Source organism: Alternaria infectoria (genome assembly GCF_024043175.1).
Source record: "Alternaria infectoria strain BMP 0036 chromosome Unknown scaffold_5, whole genome shotgun sequence".
Lineage (NCBI taxonomy): Eukaryota > Fungi > Ascomycota > Dothideomycetes > Pleosporales > Pleosporaceae > Alternaria > Alternaria infectoria.
In genome coordinates, this window is record NW_026250694.1 from 1495783 (window position 1) to 1512917 (window position 17135).

At 51.7% G+C, this 17135-nt stretch overlaps 3 protein-coding genes across 3 annotated transcripts; 1 reads left to right on the forward strand and 2 right to left on the reverse strand.

The window, feature by feature from the left end:
• Positions 1-363: 363 nt before the first annotated feature.
• On the reverse strand, positions 364-1527 carry J4E92_004156 (uncharacterized protein; the record flags this gene model as incomplete). Its single annotated transcript, XM_051495548.1, has 1 exon — positions 364-1527. The coding sequence occupies one exon, from the start codon at positions 1525-1527 to the stop codon at positions 364-366; it is 1164 nt and encodes a 387-aa protein (XP_051354567.1).
• Positions 1528-3338: 1811 nt separating this feature from the next.
• On the reverse strand, positions 3339-4877 carry J4E92_004157 (uncharacterized protein; the record flags this gene model as incomplete). Its single annotated transcript, XM_051495549.1, has 1 exon — positions 3339-4877. The coding sequence occupies one exon, from the start codon at positions 4875-4877 to the stop codon at positions 3339-3341; it is 1539 nt and encodes a 512-aa protein (XP_051354568.1).
• A 397-nt stretch (positions 4878-5274) lies between these two features.
• Positions 5275-10716, forward strand: J4E92_004158 (uncharacterized protein; the record flags this gene model as incomplete). Its single annotated transcript, XM_051495550.1, has 3 exons — positions 5275-5456; positions 5510-8792; positions 8839-10716. The coding sequence occupies 3 exons, from the start codon at positions 5275-5277 to the stop codon at positions 10714-10716; spliced, it is 5343 nt and encodes a 1780-aa protein (XP_051354569.1).
• Between the last annotated feature and the right edge of the window lie 6419 nt (positions 10717-17135).

Sequence of the window (17135 nt, forward strand, 5' to 3'; positions counted from 1 at the left end):
CGTGTTGGCTTTCTTTTTGTAATCCTTATCTGTTGTACGGTTTGAGCTGCTTTGCATCGGTACTAGTTGCTTTTGTTCCACCTTTTAAGCAATACCTGCTCTGTCGTTTATCCCGGACATGTGATAGTCTCTGTCTTTGCTTGCGGGTTAAAGCAATGGTTGGAGCAATGATGGCCAGTAGTTGCGATTGATCACCCAAGGAGGTGCCTTGCAAGAAGCCGCGCTACAGAACCAACGATACCCTCATACACATTGATATCCTACCACCCGATATACCAAGCAGAATTACCCACTCTGTCACATCCATAGTGTGATCCCACCCCACCCCCCCATGTTCCTCACAACCTTCTCCCAGGCCAGGCCTCACATACGATCAATCTCCCTCAGCAACTCCCTCCTACCCGTCTGTCTCATGACCTCCAACTCCGCCGCGAGCATAAACAAAGTAGCGTTAAAGCAAAGCGCCCAGAAGATCTTGAACCCCAAATGCAACTCCCAAGTCGCCAGCGCCCCAGTCGTCATTAAACACAAGGCAATCATGAACGCCTGACGCCTCTCAGAGCACGCACGAAAAACATGATGCGTCGAAGCAAAGGTAAACAGGTCGCGCGAAGCCGATCGAATGGGCAGCGGGACTGTGCTTTTGATATCGACAAGCGGACCGGTAACGTTGTCGTCAAAGTACACGTGCGTCCGCATGCGTGCGTAAGTGTATACAGCCAGAGTGACGAAGAGGAGGATGGTCAAGATCTCCGAGTTGCTGATGTAAGCAGTGTAGGGAGCGTCGACGTGGAAGTATCGGAACCAGATGACGTGGATTGCGTTGTCAACGAGGTGGATGTACGACAAGCGAATTGCAATGTCGCGCCATGGCCGGAAGATGAGGCTGTAGAGGAAGTAGAGCATGTCGGTTGGGTCGTCCGTCTTTTCAGAAGTGAAGGTCCATACTGGATCGCCGCCTCGGTTGTGCACGGTACGGGTGTCTTCGCGGAAGTAGTAATCGTCGTAGAAACCGAGGTAGCTCCAGCTCCAATATCTGCTTTCGACTAGAAGCCATAGCCAGAAGATCTTGCCGACGGAGTTGGAGTTCCAGACCAAGCTTGACCAGTTGGGTTGGGTGCTCCAGCCGGAGAAGATAGACAGGACCCGGATGACGGTGGTGATGAGGAAGTGGAGCCAGAATGTGCCTTGCAGCAGACATCGGAGTCTGTTACGGTAGGCGATGAGACTGTATAGGAGCGTGGCGCCGACAAAGATGTAGAAGGCTGGCCAGCCGCGATGCGTAGGTGTTTCGAGGACGTGTCGGTTGAACGGGCACTCAGGATACGATGTTCGCATCTCGCCTGGAGCATTCCAGTAGCAGACTGCATACGTGCCTGGGTAATTGTTCCTGAGAGCTATTGCGGTGTACACCAATAGTCCGGGTGGTGCGCAAAGGAGCAGTACGATGTGCCAGTTTGGCGCGTTGCTCAAGTCCCGCCGAACGAACTCGCACCAGGAGGTGAAATCATCCCACAAGCTTGTCATAGCTGCGACCGAGGCAAGAATTCGGCGTGTGAATATGATGTTGAGGTACAAGCCGCATGCTTGTTATATGGACGCAAGGAGGGCTGGTCGGTGGATGTGTACCGAGTTGGTTGTACCATGGTTGAATGAACCGGTGCCGCTATGATGAGGAACCGTTATGTAGTTTGAACAAGCTGTGCATCATGTTAGAAATTGAGCTGATGTTAGAGGTTGTGAAGGCTTACAAATAGGCGGTTCTTCTTGGTGAGAAGCCTCGACGGCAAGACGAGAAGCGTCGTAACGTGGAACGTTTTTGGAGTTTCGGGTTTTTTTTGGGTTTTAAATTTTTTTTGTATTTTTTCTCTTGGGGTGGCGTGCTCTGCTGCGGCAACTGGTGAAGGGGCGAGGAGAGGTCGGAATCGTAAGGGCACGACCGGCGTATCATAACGTATCATAACGGCAACGCGGTCGATCATATGGCATCCTTAGACCTCTCCCCGAGGTTCGTTCGTGTGGCCTCTCCCCACTGACTCCACCGTTCGTGACGCCCCGTAATGCTGGGCCACCTTCGCAAAGAGGCGGAAGACCAGGACGTCGCCGATCAGGCCCAGCAGGGCGTCGAGGCTTCCGTCAGCAGGTATGAGGTCCCGCCACGAGTCCCCTTTATAGATCGCTTTCACCAGCGCAAACACACAGCAGAGCCCCTGAATGAGAAAGGTAATTAGCAAACCATCTTCAAAGCTTGGGTGAAAGGAAGATTGAGGAAAACTAACACTCTCAATGAGCCACACCCAAGGCTGGTCATCGAAAAAATACTAGTTAATAAATGACCAGGCGGCCAAAACGAATGTTCGTAAGCGATAGTAGAACATATTGGTGATATTAATACTACAGAATTGAAAACGAAGTCACCCAGCCATCATATACTCCTCCGATTGTTTACCGCTAGTGAGCATGCTAGTGTCCAGCTCCTCCCTTCTCTCAGCAGCGGAAGGATGTACCCTTCACAGCACTTCCACTTCACACAGGAAATTCCAAGACACCTTGAAGACAGACACGCTTCACTAACTGGTTCATCGCTGAAAGAAAGTAAACCAATGTAGCCTCCACGATGGATTATGATTTCGCTTGTGGATGTATCAAACGCGTGCATATCTTCCACCGAGGCACCTACCTCAATGTCTAATACTGACGTATGACACGCCATGAGGTAGCGTGGAGGACTCCGCGGCACCCAATCTGGCCAATGCACCCCAGCCTACCGTTGCAACTACGATCGGTATGCCACTCAGCGAGGCAGGTGGAAGTAGGGCATGGAGCATACAATCATGATATCCAGCTCACAAAAAACTTCAAGAGGCACGTTGCTGCATACAACTGAAGTGGAGAGAACAGAAGACACGCTCATAATGTGATTTGAGGAAGACGGAGTACTAGGAAAACACCTACGCTCGTATCTATCTCGACTTCTGCCGAATACATCACGTGTAGGTCGCATGCTATGACACTTACCATACCCATGTAGGTTTCTAGTGGCTCAGTAGAAAGAACATTGCCAGTAGGCTATGTGGTAGCTCGGCTAGCATGGCATGGGCAGATGCGGACTATATGCAACATCACGATTGCGCGGCTGGAACAAGAGAATGTGCATTAATACGTATATTCCAAACTATGGAGTTATGAGTAAACTTACATTGAGCATGAAGAGAAGACCTCCCAAATTCGCTTTTCCAAATGAGCGCCCTGAATGGTATGTGTCCGAAATGATGTCGGCCCAGGTCGCGAAAGATGCAGTGTAATCCTAGATAGTCAAGTCGCGATGAAAGACGCGCTCACTCCATGCTCTTTGCGAGCGCCCACAGACTGTCGAGCTTAGCCCGTCCGAGTGTCTCACGAGCCTCGCCAGCGGTTTCGCAGACTCTGGAACCCCACTTGCGGAAGGAGCGTTCCTTGATCTCACCCTCGAAGATGAGGATACACTTGTTGGATGAATGGTCCTTGACGTCTCCGGTATCGGTCACTGGCCTCAGCCACTTTGGATCCGATGCTTGCTTCTCGGCCTGGTTCTCTGTTGGTGGTCCATTCTCATGCCACTTGATGCGATGGAGCATGAGCTTCTTGTACTTGTTGATTGCATATGCGCCGCCTTCGACAACTACCAAGTTGAGATCAGGGTTAAATAGTGTGATGCCGGTGAGCGCATGTTCTTTCGCGTTGTTGTCGATCTGGAAACGATGTTTTCCGTAGGCGAGTGTGTTGATCTTGAAGACGCACATGTACAGACCCTTCTGCGCGTCTTTCTCCTGATTAGCTGCAAGCTTGGCCGCTCGCTCTTCCTTGGTCAACTTCCGGTCTTCGTTTGCAGTGATGTGATCGTCATGACGCTGTTGAATCTGTCCCTCGACGAGCATCTCTACAGCAGTAGGATCTGCGATAGCTTGCTCACCCATGACACGCATCATGTTTCCGCGCTTGACCTTGGGTGGCGGAGGCGGCTCCAGACCGAGACGAATCTTAGCCTGGTGCTCCTTGAGGTCGGCCGCACGGCGCATTCTGCGTAACTTCTGTGTCTCCTTGGTGGTAAGATACATGGGCTTCACCTGGACTAGACGCTGATCCTGGGGCGCTTTCAGGAGGGGAGGATGTTGGACGTAGAGAGTGATTATGGAATCGTCGGTCTCAACCTTGACCTTGGTTGGGTCGTCCAAGCACTCGTAGGTAGGCTCGGCCAGAATACCCTCATCCCACCACTCGATGTCCGGAGGTGCCTGAACCAGGAATCCGCGCTCGCTATTCTCGTCCAGACCAGCGCGGCGTGCTTGGATGGCGAGCGTCTTCTTGATCTCTTCTAGGCGGCGTTGCGCGCGCAGCTTGGAGGCCTGGTCGAGGTACTTTCCATGCTCATTGAAAGCCAGGACACGAGGGCCTCTCTTCTTGGCAAGGGCAGCAGCCTTGGGGTCAAAGTATGGATTCTCCAGCTCCTCCTCTTGTTGTTGCTTCTGCTTTGAGGCAGCGGGCTTGGCCTTGGGGTCGACTTTGGGTGTCTCTGAGCGGCGATTGCCCAGTGTTGTCGCAAAGCGAGGGCCAGTGGAGTCTGGTGTTGGCGCTTTCGCGATTCCTGAGCCGGCCTTGAGCGCTTCCATCCGTGCCTTCATGGCAGCCAGCTTGTCCTGGACAGATTCGCTAGCGCCAGCCGACGCCGGTGCAGGAGCCGCAGCGGCGGGCTGCTTCGCGAAACGGGCTGCGATCTCAGCGGCCTTTGCCTTGGCTTTCGCCCTCGCGGCTTCGATGGCATCAGAAGCCTTTGCGCGCTTGGCGTCTCCATTCGGGCCCTGGCCGTCGGGGTAGGGGCGCTTCTCTGCCATGGTCATGGTGGATGTGGTGGATAAAGGAGTGTAGGTCGTGTGATTGGCGTAAGCGGAGGATCGGGTGTGAAGTCCGGTTGAATTCGCGCAATGTCGTCGCTGTAGCGCTGTAGAGAATCGACGCAATTCACTACATGTGATGCGCGTAGGATGTAGCCGGCGAGTGTGTCCCAAAACTGGCGGGTGGGGTGTGGTGGATGATGAAAGCCAGTCGCTGCAGAGTGACGCGAAATCCGCGCTGCCGCCTCGACAAGCGCCTTGGCACTGCCGGCTAAACCCTGGCCGAACTTCTCTGGTCCCGAAAAAAACTCCCCGCAAGGCTCGCGCTGTTGCGAACATTCACTAAACGCCTTTGCGCGCGACTTCTCCAGAAAATAGGCGCAAAAGACAAGCTGGCGCCGCCATGAACACCCACCAGCCGACTTCCTCGGCCATTAATGGCGTCGAGTTTGGCTTCTTGACGACAAACGATATCAAGTCGCTCTCGGTGAAGCGCATCACGAACCCGACCACCTTCGATACGCTGCTGCACCCGGTACCTGGCGGTCTGCACGACGCTGCCCTGGGCGCTTTCTTGGACAATGCGTGAGCTTCATCGCGTTTCTGCAAGCTCATTCACTCCGCTAACAAACTTCAAGATGCGGAACATGCGGTCTCACCAGCTTCCAAGGCTGCCCCGGCCACTGCGGCCACATCGAGCTCCCCGTACCCGTATACCACCTCACGTTCATGGACCAGCTGCTGCGACTGCTCCGGGGCAAGTGCGCATATTGCCACCAGCTCAAGCTCCCCCGTGTCCAAGTCAGCGAATTCGTCTCCAAGCTGCGGTTGATACGATGTGGACTAGTAAAGGAAGCAAACGAAATGCACGAGCACATCAGCATGGAGAAGGGCAAGACGACAGAAGACGCCGGTAATTCGGAGGATGACGATGATGACGACAATGCCGACATCATCACCCAGCGCAACAACTACGTAAAGCGCTGCATGAAGAGGGCAGGCATCACAAAGCACGATGCGCGGGCTGTCCGCGACAAGAACGAGACCATCTCCGATGCGCGGCGACAAGTCATCAAGGACTTCTATGCCGATCTGACCAAGCGGAAGGCCTGCGGCAGTTGCACGGGCATCAGCCCAACGTACCGAAAGGACCGTGGCATCAAGATTTTCCGTAAGCCTCTGAGCGAAAAGGACAAGGCCAAGATGGCTGCAAAAGAGATGTCCTTTCAAAACCCTCTGGACATCCTGGCTCGCAGAGATGCGAAGGCGAAAAAGCAACATGTACACGCGGATGAGGGAGTCGCGGACCTGGATCCCAACTCGAGCGAGGACGAGGGCATCGAAATGGAGGATATACAGCAGGCCGACGGGTCGCTCCTCGCTACAGAATCCCGCATGACACGGAAAGCGAAGTCGTCATCCGCTGTTTCAGAGAGTGCGCAAGAGTACATAAACGCGACAGAGGTCAAAGCAGCCATGACCCTACTCTTCGAGAGCGAAACTGAGATGATGCGACTTCTGTACAGCCCTCACGGAACCAAGTCTCTCGTGGACGTAAACCCCGACATGTTCTTCACACAGGCCATCGTCGTACCACCCAACAAGTACAGACCCGAAGATAAGACGGGCGACTCTATTGCCGAATCCGCCAGGAACAAGCTCTACAAGAGCATTCTCGAAGCATGTGACACGATCCGTCAGATTAGCCAGGAGATGCGAGGCATGGAGAACGAGCTCGGATACCGGAAACGTAACTTCGACGACATGCAGACCCAGTTTGTCAACCTCCAGGGTGCCGTAAACGCCCTCATCGATCGCGATGCAAACCCCGTGCAAGGCCGCGCTGCAGTCACAAACGCCGATGGTATCAAGCAGGGTCTGGAAAAGAAGGAGGGTCTCTTCCGAAAGAACATGATGGGCAAGCGTGTCAATTTCGCCGCGCGCAGTGTTATTTCGCCTGACCCGAACATCGAGACCAACGAGATCGGTGTCCCTCCAGTGTTCGCCATGAAACTTACATACCCAGAGCCTGTCACGAACCACAACTTTTACGATCTTAAGGAAGCTGTCCTGAACGGTCCCGACAAGTGGCCAGGAGCGCATGCCATCGAGAACGAGTTTGGACAAGTTGTGTCACTGAAGAAGAAGAACTACGAAGAGCGACTAGCTCTGGCCAACCAACTGCTTGCACCCACAAATTCATACTCCAATGGAGCTCGGAATAAGAAGGTGCATCGTCATCTGAACAACGGCGATGTTGTTATCATGAACCGACAGCCGACACTGCACAAGCCGTCAATGATGGCACATCGCGCCCGTGTATTGCCGGGTGAAAAGACCATTCGCATGCACTACGCCAACTGTAACACATACAATGCCGATTTCGACGGTGACGAGATGAACATGCATTTCCCCCAGAACGAGCTTGCCCGCGCGGAGGCTATGACGGTAGCGGATACCGATCATCAATACCTATCTGCGACTGCTGGAAAGCCTCTGCGTGGTTTGATTCAAGATCATATCTCCATGGGAGTCTGGCTTTCGAACAAGGACACATTCTTCACAAGAGAAGAGTATCATCAATTACTCTACTCTTGCCTGCGACCGGAAGACGGCCATACCACCTCAGGTAGACTTGAAACAGTTAACCCTGCTATCATGAAGCCTAGGCCGATGTGGACGGGAAAGCAAATCATCACCACTGTTTTGAAGAACATCAAGCCCGCAGAATACCAGGAACTGACGCTCACATCCAAATCGTCAACGAATGGCAAACTCTGGGGTGTTCACGTCGAGGAGCAGTTCGTCATTGTCAAAGATGGCCAACTGCTTTCTGGTATCATGGACAAGGGTCAAATCGGACCTGCCGCGGGTGGTCTTATCAATGGCATATATGAGGCTTATGGAGAGACAATTGCTGGTCGAGCCCTCAGTATCATCGGACGGCTGCTTACCAAGATGCTTCACATGCGCGCCTTCTCTTGCGGTGTCCAGGATCTGATTCTCACAGAGGAAGGAGATCGTGCCAGGCTGGAAGAGCTCCGTAAAGCTGAGAAGGTTGGATTCGAGGTCGCCTCCAAGTACGTCACTATGGACGCGGAGAAGATCGACCCCATGAACCCGGAATTACGGCGACGACTTGAATCCGTGCTACGAGACGACACCAAGCAGCACGGTCTGGATCTGCTCACCAACACTGCCAACGGCAAGATTTCCTCTGCGGTTACCTCAGCCTGCTTACCCGATAAGCTCATTAAGCCATTCCCCAAGAACCAAATGCAAGCCATGACAGGTTCTGGAGCTAAGGGTAGTATGGTCAACGCTAACCAGATCTCATGTAACCTTGGTCAACAAGTTCTGGAAGGCCGAAGAGTTCCAGTGATGATTTCTGGTAAGACACTGCCGTGCTTCAAGCCCTTCGAGACCAGCGTACGCGCTGGTGGTTACATCGTCAACCGTTTCTTGACTGGTATCCGACCGCAAGAGTACTACTTCCATATGATGGCTGGTAGAGAAGGTCTCATCGATACTGCTGTCAAGACTTCGCGCTCCGGTTATCTGCAAAGATGTATCATCAAGGGTATGGAAGGTCTCAAGGTCGAATACGACACCTCTGTCCGCGACTCAGATGGTACCATGGTCCAATTCCTGTACGGCGAAGATGGTCTCGACACAACTAAGCAGAAGTACCTCAACGACTTCAAGTTCCAGGCGGAGAACTTTTACTCGCTAGCCCAATCCCTCCACACTGCTGAAGCCTACCCGAAGGTTTCTAGTGCTGAAGCAGTTGAGCACAACAAGAAGGCGGCGAAGAAGGCTAGGAAGGGTGATGTGGCTGCAATGGACCCTGTTACTGCAGTTTACACGCCATCGAGGCATAGTGGTAGTACTTCAGAACTCTTCTTGCAGGCTAAGCGCGACGTAAGTTACTTCATCCCGATTAACCGTAAGATTCTAATGATCATAGTACTGTGACCAGAATCCCGACAAGCTGCTCAAGAACAAGAAGAAGGATGAGGAGGGCGAGATCCTCAAGCGTACCTTTGAGCAAATGCTTGACCTCAAGTACCTGCGGTCCCTGGTCGAGCCTGGCGAGGCTGTCGGTGTCGTTGCTGGCCAATCTATTGGTGAACCCTCAACACAGATGACGCTGAACACTTTCCATTTGGCTGGTCACTCTGCGAAGAACGTCACACTTGGTATTCCCCGTCTACGAGAAATCGTCATGACTGCTAGTGCGAACATCTCTACCCCGTCGATGCAACTATATCCCCATCCCGAGCTTTCCAAATCAGACAACGACAAATTCGCCAAGAGTATCAGTCGTCTGCCACTCTCGGCTGTGCTCGACAAGGTCACTGTGACTGAGACCACTGGTCCCGGTCGCGAACATAACCAGGCCAGGAGCTACAAGATCCGCCTGGACTTCTACCCGGCGAAGGAGTACACCAAGGAGTACGCTATTAAGGTTCGCGACGTTGCCGAGTCTATCGAGCAGAAGTTCTGCCCGCGTCTCCAGAAGATCATCAAGGCCGACCTCAAGAAGAAGGCTGCGAACAAATCCTTGTCAACGGCGAAGTCGGCTGCCATCCCAACTATCGGCGAGAAAACTGGTAGAAGCGGAGAGCAAACAGTTGACGAGTCAGAGGAGACCTTCCGCGCGGGACGGGAAGGCGGTGCAGAGGACGATGACAGTGACGACGGCGAGGGTGACAACGACACTACTCACGCCAAGGACCGAGGCCGACGTGAAGACAGCGTGGCTTACGAAGAGCCAGAAGAGGAGGAACAGGCAGTCAACGACAACCTTGATCGAGAAGACGAGATCAACGACGAGGACGAGACCTACGGTGGCAGCCCCAAGCCCTCGCGCGCAGCTACCCCGGAACTCAATTCTGACGACGAGGACGAGGTTACACTCGTACCCACTGACGAATCCTCGGACATCCGCCACGACCGCATCTGCCACGACAACGAACACATCCACGACTTCACCTTTGACGACCGCAAGGGAGCTTTCTGCGAGATCACGTTTGAGTTCGAGACATCGACTCCCAAGCTGCTCATGCTGCACCACGTAGAAGACGCTGCCAACTTCGCCACCATCCACGTCATTCCCGGTATCACCGCCGCTCAATACTCAGATGCAGATAGTGTCATCAACACCGAAGGTTCCAACCTCATCGCCATGCGCGAGTACGCCCACATCATCGACGTGAACCGCACCATGACCAACGACATCGTCGCCATGCTGCACCTCTACGGTGTGGAAGCCGCCCGCGCGACCATCGTCAAAGAGATGCACGGCGTCTTCTCTGGTCACGGTATCTCCGTCGACCAACGCCATCTCAACCTCATCGCCGACACCATGACCAAGGGCGGCGGCTTCACACCCTTCAACCGCATCGGCATGAAGGGTAACGTCAGCCCATTCATGAAGATGAGTTTCGAAACCACCGTCGGTTTCCTCAAGGACGCCGTCATGGAGCGCGACTGGGACGAGCTCAAGAACCCCAGCGCACGTATTGTCGTCGGTAGACTGGGTGGTATCGGTACGGGTGCGTTTGACGTGCTGGCGCCGGTCAAGATCAGGGATCCGCTCAAGAACGTCGCAGAGGAGGTCAACGAAGCCATCTCCAACGGTATCCGTGAGAAGCGCGATTCAGACTCTGAGTCTGAGGACGAGGAAGAAGAAGAGGAAGATGAGGACGTCGATGGCGATGTTCAGATGGATGACGTGGAGATGCAGGATGTGGATGCTGTTGAGCAGGAGGAAGAGGTTGTGCAAGAGTCGCCGAAGAAGAAGGAGAAGAAGAGTAAGAAGCATAGGCGGAGTAGCGATTAGGCGCTGCGGATCTCTTTTGCTTGTACGTTACTATGAGTGCATGTGTTTCTTGAGCATGGTATGGGCGTTTGGGGAAAAGGCGGGTTAATATCGATGTAGTTTAGCATGTTTGCATTGAGAAATGGCAAAAGTGTTCACATTCACGATACCACCTTATACAAGAAAAAAAACTTAACAGGTCTGCAGGCTACATTAAGCTAAAACCTTGCAAAGTAGGTAACCTAACGTTGACGTAGGCTCTAGGCTGTTTATCTTTTTCCTAAGTTATTGTGATACTCTTCTTTTGATTAATACATAAATGGAACCTGTCTAGACGATCGTGATTGTATGCCTCTCATAGTTTTCTGGGTCCCAGTCGTCAAATTCGGGATAGCCTGGACTGTAGTCATGCCCTATCCACCCGTCACCACGAGGATGATCGAACATCCCGATCCTGCGCCACGTTGTTCTGTCATCGTCAACGGGTTCGACAATGATGCCTGTGAGCTTTTCAACCTGGACAGACTTGTTGCTAATGTCTAGCATCCACGCCCATTCTCGATGCGCAAGCAGAAGGAAGTAAGCAGTGCTCATGTCTCGAATATCGAAATCCTGCCCTTCATGGCCGGTGTCAAACCACTCGTACTGTGCACTTTGATCGGTGTATGAATAGGGTCTAATGTTGCGTTCTGATGCCTGTCGGATTGCTTTGCGGAGATGGCCGGAGATCTGGAGACGAGCGGATGAGATGCAGCCAAAAGGGTCAGAGCCAGACGATGTAACGTCAATTTCTTCAAGCCGTCCAATAGCTGTATACTTAGCGTTTAAATCGCCCATAAGCTCGTTGTTATCGATGAAACCAATGGGAAACTTTACGGAGGCCCAGGACCACGATGGTGCTGATTATATTAGAGGTGGCGCAGAAGCAGGATTATGGATAGTAAACTTACCTCGATATTCGCTAGGGAACGGGGGATATCGCGATCTGCCAAACTCTTGTTCGGCGTGGAACCAGCACAAGCCTGGTATAAAGTCGTCCTTCCATAGCCCAGCATAGTACTCATCCTGAAGGGAAGCCTGGAAATTGTGTGCAAGACCTGATAGGACAGGGAAACAATCCAAATCGTACGTGAGCTGACACCTAGTAAATGCTTTGACAATTTTCCGCCAAGCTGTGTATTGCGCAGATTGCCTGGAACCCTCGCTGCACTCGACAAGGATCTTTCCCAAGCGAACATTGTGTTCCATAAGACTCAGTGGAAATCCGAATGGAAATGTCTCGCATGCGACTAGTTCGGAACATTCCCAGACCATCTGTTGGCCAAAGAAAAGCGATCTAGGACTAAGGAGTCGTTCCTGTAACACCCATCCACGCTTGAAGAGAGTACTGTCTTGGAAGTCCTCCACGTGAGAGCTATCATAAACGATACAATTGTACTCTTTCCCTCTTGTCTTGACTGTAACAGCAATTGGAGAATAAAGTAGGGGGTCTCGGTCTGCGAATAAGCCTTGGCGCAGTCCGTGTGGTTGTACATGTTCAGTAACGAAGCCCGGTAAGTCACACCTCTCCGCATTTGTTCTGCCTTCATGTCTTGAAAGAGACTTATTTGGAACATCGGTGCTGCGAGCGATATTGCTATGATCGCGCATCTCGCTTTCGCCCTCGCCCTTGACCATACTGTCAGGCACTAAGTCGCGGTCTGCTGGTGGCCGTGCAGCATCGGCGGCTCCAGTCGCGCCAATGTTGAGGACGGCATTCTGATAAATGTGATCCATTTTGGATATTTCGGATGCCTTATCAGTCTCGTCATCTTTTATGATGCAAAGAGCATCAATCCAGACATAAGGTATTTGTAACGCCCTAGCCAAGTTCAAGGCGTCCTGGAATAGCTGCGGCAGCTCGGATACGTTTACACCCCGCTCTAACTTCTTGACATTACATCGCAGCAGCTTCGGCATTTGACTCCGCCACTTGTGGCTAACCGTCATATATACTGGGACATTTGAGTTCGATCTGTGTGCCGTAGTAACGATCTTCACTTTTAGCGGACTAACCGCGAGCAAGCGTGATGGTAGCGTTTCTGCCGTCTGGATATCGAAACGCTGATTGCAGCGCTTGTGGTTTTCCGAACACTCTTTAAACCACGCGGAAGCCTGGGCCATGCATCGTCGGTCGCCGGTGCTACTGGGTAGAACAGGCAAAGCAAGTTGGGTAGGAGAGGGACCAATTTGATCAACTTGAAAACTTATTTCGTTTAAAATTTGCGCCGGACTGCTGTAGTACGTTGTCGGTAGAAGCGTCAGCTCGTAGGCCCTTGGCCATGATAAGTTCTCTCCGGTCTTTTTTATAACAACGCGCCAAGGTCTGTCGTCCGTCTTGTTGAAGCCGATGGAAAGTTCCCAATATGAGTCTACCGCGCTCCCTCTCTGATGCAGACGCCACACGAATGCTTTGCATAAAGGACAGCCGCGTTCTGCCGACAAAACGATAGTACGCCCCTCGCGCGTGACTCGACAAGTATCAGCCGCAGCCTCATCCTGCTGTATAAAAATCTCCTGGCAATCAGCGCAGATGGATGGGTCGTTGGTCGGCGGAGATGACGAAGAACGCGGTACCGATTCCATGTTGCTTGATCTACATGAAAGTAGTTAGCTTTTGAGAAACTGTAGATTGCCAGCTTGGCGAGACGAGACGAATAAACCGCAGCATCTGATATTGATGTTCAACAAAGAGCAGACATTCTGACATTGGTAGACTATAGTAAGATGCAAGTAAAAACATGCTTGTGCTGACCTACATATGCGTGTAGCACGTGTTGATAACAGAGCAAATTAAAATTTAGCTAAGACACATCCATGCCAAAAGGATGCGACTCTAGCTTCTGTTGTGGGGGAAGTGGTCACCAGGCGCGCATCTGAGTAGACGATGCGATGGCTACCGGAAACAGCACTCAGGAGGACGCGGTCGCTGACAAGAGAGTCAAATGCGCGATCGTCCCGAGATCGACTCGACGCGTTGTGTGAGATGGCTAAGTGAATGAAATGATTTGATATCCCTAGTTCTGTCGTTCAGCGATCAATTTAGGTGTGTTGTTCTTTACATGACAGAACAGACCGTCTCTGACAGCGGTTGCCTGCGTAGCCTACCCCGCACCACGAGGTAGGCCACCCTCTGAAAGTGGCTTTGTAGCCTGTGTACCACTGATGTCATCGGTGTCTTCCTCTCAGCACGGTCCTTCAACCCACTGGATTCGTATCCGCGGAACTTGTTAATCGGTATCATACAATCGTGATCGTGTGGCGCTCGCTTCGAGACGGGTCCCAGTCATCGAACTCATGGTACTCGCAGGGTTCGTCACTACACCCCGAACAATGCCTGAACATGCCAATCCTCCGATAAGTTTGCGACCGCTGATCTATACATTCAACGATCAATCCAAGCAGCACTCTGACTTCATCCATTTTGCGCGAAGTCCCGAATGTCGTATCGTAGTGATAGAGGATAAAATGAAAGCTGTCGCTAGAGGACCGGAGCGCATCTGCAGTGCATCCAGCATCGTAAACCTCGTAACTGGAGGGGAAAGAGTCAGTGATTAGGGGTGTTTGCTCATACTGTCTTTCACTGCTCCGTACGATGTGGCCAGAGATTCGCAATTTACCGCTAGATAGTTTACCTGAACTCAGTTCATCGTCCTGTTTCGTCTCGATAGACTCGACTCTGGCCATAGTTTTCTTTGAGTAGGAGGATTCATTTGAGTCCCAATGCATCGGAAATGCCACTGGAGTGACAACCGACGCCCATGACCAAGATGGTGCTGCTCTTATTAGTCAAAAGCGAGACCGGCTACTGCTAGGTGATAATACCTCTGTATTTCTCTGGGTAGACTTTAAGCTCGCACCCATGTAATTCGTGCTTCACAAACCATCCAAGCTCATTTATTATATCCTTGCGCCACATTCCCACCAGATAGTCATCTTGAAGCACCTCTTCAAACTGACGCTGAAGGCCCGATAGGGCCGGGAAACAATCCTCTCCGAAGGATAATTTGCATTTTGAGAACCATTCAACGACTTGCAACCAGCTTCGATACACATCAGACTTGTCATGTTTCCCTCCTCGAAACGGAACATTCTCTTCGAGTAGTGTGGTGATGCGGAGAGGAACAGAATGTCCAAACCTCGGGAGGCTAAAGAAAGGCTGTGCCTTCTTCTCCGGAAAGGATTCGCATGCCGAGGTTTCGGTGCATTCCCAATGTATTTGTTCTCCGAAATAGATCGACCTCGGACTAAGTAGACGCTCTTGCAACACCCATCCGCGGCCCATGAGCGGGGCCTTCGCAATCTCTTCAAATGCGGCCGACCCGTAGACACGAAGCTGCAAGTCTTTACCAAGCCATCTAATATTCACGGCGAAAGGCGTATGCTGCCTTGGATCGCGCGTCGTGAATAAGCCAACTGCCGTTTCCGTTGTCGTTCCTTGATCCAAAAGGCCACCGATGTTCAGCAGCGCGCCTTGGTAGATCTTCCCCATCAAAGCAATCTCTCGCTGCACATCGGCGACGTTGTCTTGAATGATACATAGCGCATCTATCCAGAGATATTCGATACTCAGTTCTCTAACGAGAAAGATGGCATCTTGAAAGGTTCGTGGTAAGGCCTCCTGGTCAATTCCTCGTTGCATTCTCGAAAGGTTATCTCGCAGCAGCTTCGGCGTTATGCTGGCTTGCCATCTGTGACTTAGCGTTACGTAGTGCGCAGTTCTAAGATCATCGATATCGTCTTTCAGGACAAGCCGCACGTAGTCTTTTTCTAGACACAATAGACGCGCAGGAAACGTGGCGTAAGTGTGGGTCAGTCTTGCCTTCCCACACCGTTCGTGACTCCCCAAACAGTGCTGCAGCCATTTTGACGCCTGATCGAGACATATTTGGTCTTTTGTGTGTCGCGCCATGAGGCTTGTCGGCACCATGAAGCCTTTATCCGGAGCGTTGTGTTCCATGTACAGATAGTGCGATGTATTTTTCGTATCATCTTTCGGGTAGATGCGAAAGACTCCTGGAACAAAAAATGGATTTTGTGCTGTCACGTCCAGGCTGCTATCGAGCTCCAAATTCTTGATAGAGCCGTATTTCGCTGTGAGTGTGTGTTGGTGGCAAATGCAAATTCGGCAACCCTTTGCAGCTGCATCAGCAATGCATCGTGGATCGTAAGTAACCGCTTTATACTTTCCACCAGATTCTTCCGGAATATCGAAAGCTCTCTGGCACACGGTACATAGTGAAGCATCCTCTAAAGCCATGTTGGCGATGATTTCTCAGGATTATGGGATTTGGTCCATCCGAATCAGCGCGGAACAATATTTTCTAGAGTATCAAGTACCGATAGACTGTCGAGAAGTCAGTTGCATAATCTGGCAATAATTTGACCCTGAAGCAGGGACCAAGGCTTCGAGTGTGCCTCTTGCGATACCTACGTAGTAGTGAATGGATGAATGCTCACTATCGTTACTAGGGCTCATCCCGATAACCTGTAGCACACATCGAACGTGGAATGAACAGCAAGATAGCATTAGCTCATATTCAGCTGTAGGTTGAGCTATCGGTACCCTTGGATCAGGTTCATTGTTCGCATGGAAGAACCTTACCCCGCACTGCGACATTGGGATTAGGCAGCCGGTTCAAGCATGTCGTCACTTCTGCCAAGATCAATACCAAACAATACAGTATGATACTATACTGGACGTGCAATGGGTTAGATCACCAGATATGTTGTTATGGAAGACTAGAGACGAATCGCCATTGAGCCACGATAGCGATGAGCTGGTGTTTATCTCCGTTGGTAAGTCCGCCTTGAGGTGGCAGCCTGGGACTTGCCAATCAAGGCATCTCATTCCTCTCTTATCTGTATATATCATTCCCAGCTAGTGTAGGATTCTGCTTCTGCGATAGCGTGCAGCTGTTACGATAGTGCTGCTCTACCATTGTCTCTTGTTGGTTTAACGCGTTGTTTCCACGCTTTGATCCGCAGACTACTGCGTGCGGTCTCTCAACTTTCGTCTTTGCATAGTCATTTGCAAGTACGCGGAATTCATCATGAATTGCTCTCTCGTCTCTGATGATAGCTTCGGCCCTCAGTATTGCGACGACTTCGACTTCACACTAGTCTTCGAACAGAGCTTCTTCCAGATTGCGCCATGCGCTCTACTACTCCTCGCTCTCCCAATACGAGCCTCTCAATTGCGACGACAAGAAGCGAAGTGCAAGAGATCATGGACGCGCCTTTGCAAGCAAACCATCATATCATTCTTGGCTCTGAGCCAATGCGCTTTACTAGTATCTTGGGCGCTTACAAAGAATACTAGTCAAACCGCTGTGGCAGCGGCAAGCTTGTCTTTCCTCGCTTGCTTGGGCCTGCTTTGGCTGTCTTCTGTTGAGCACATG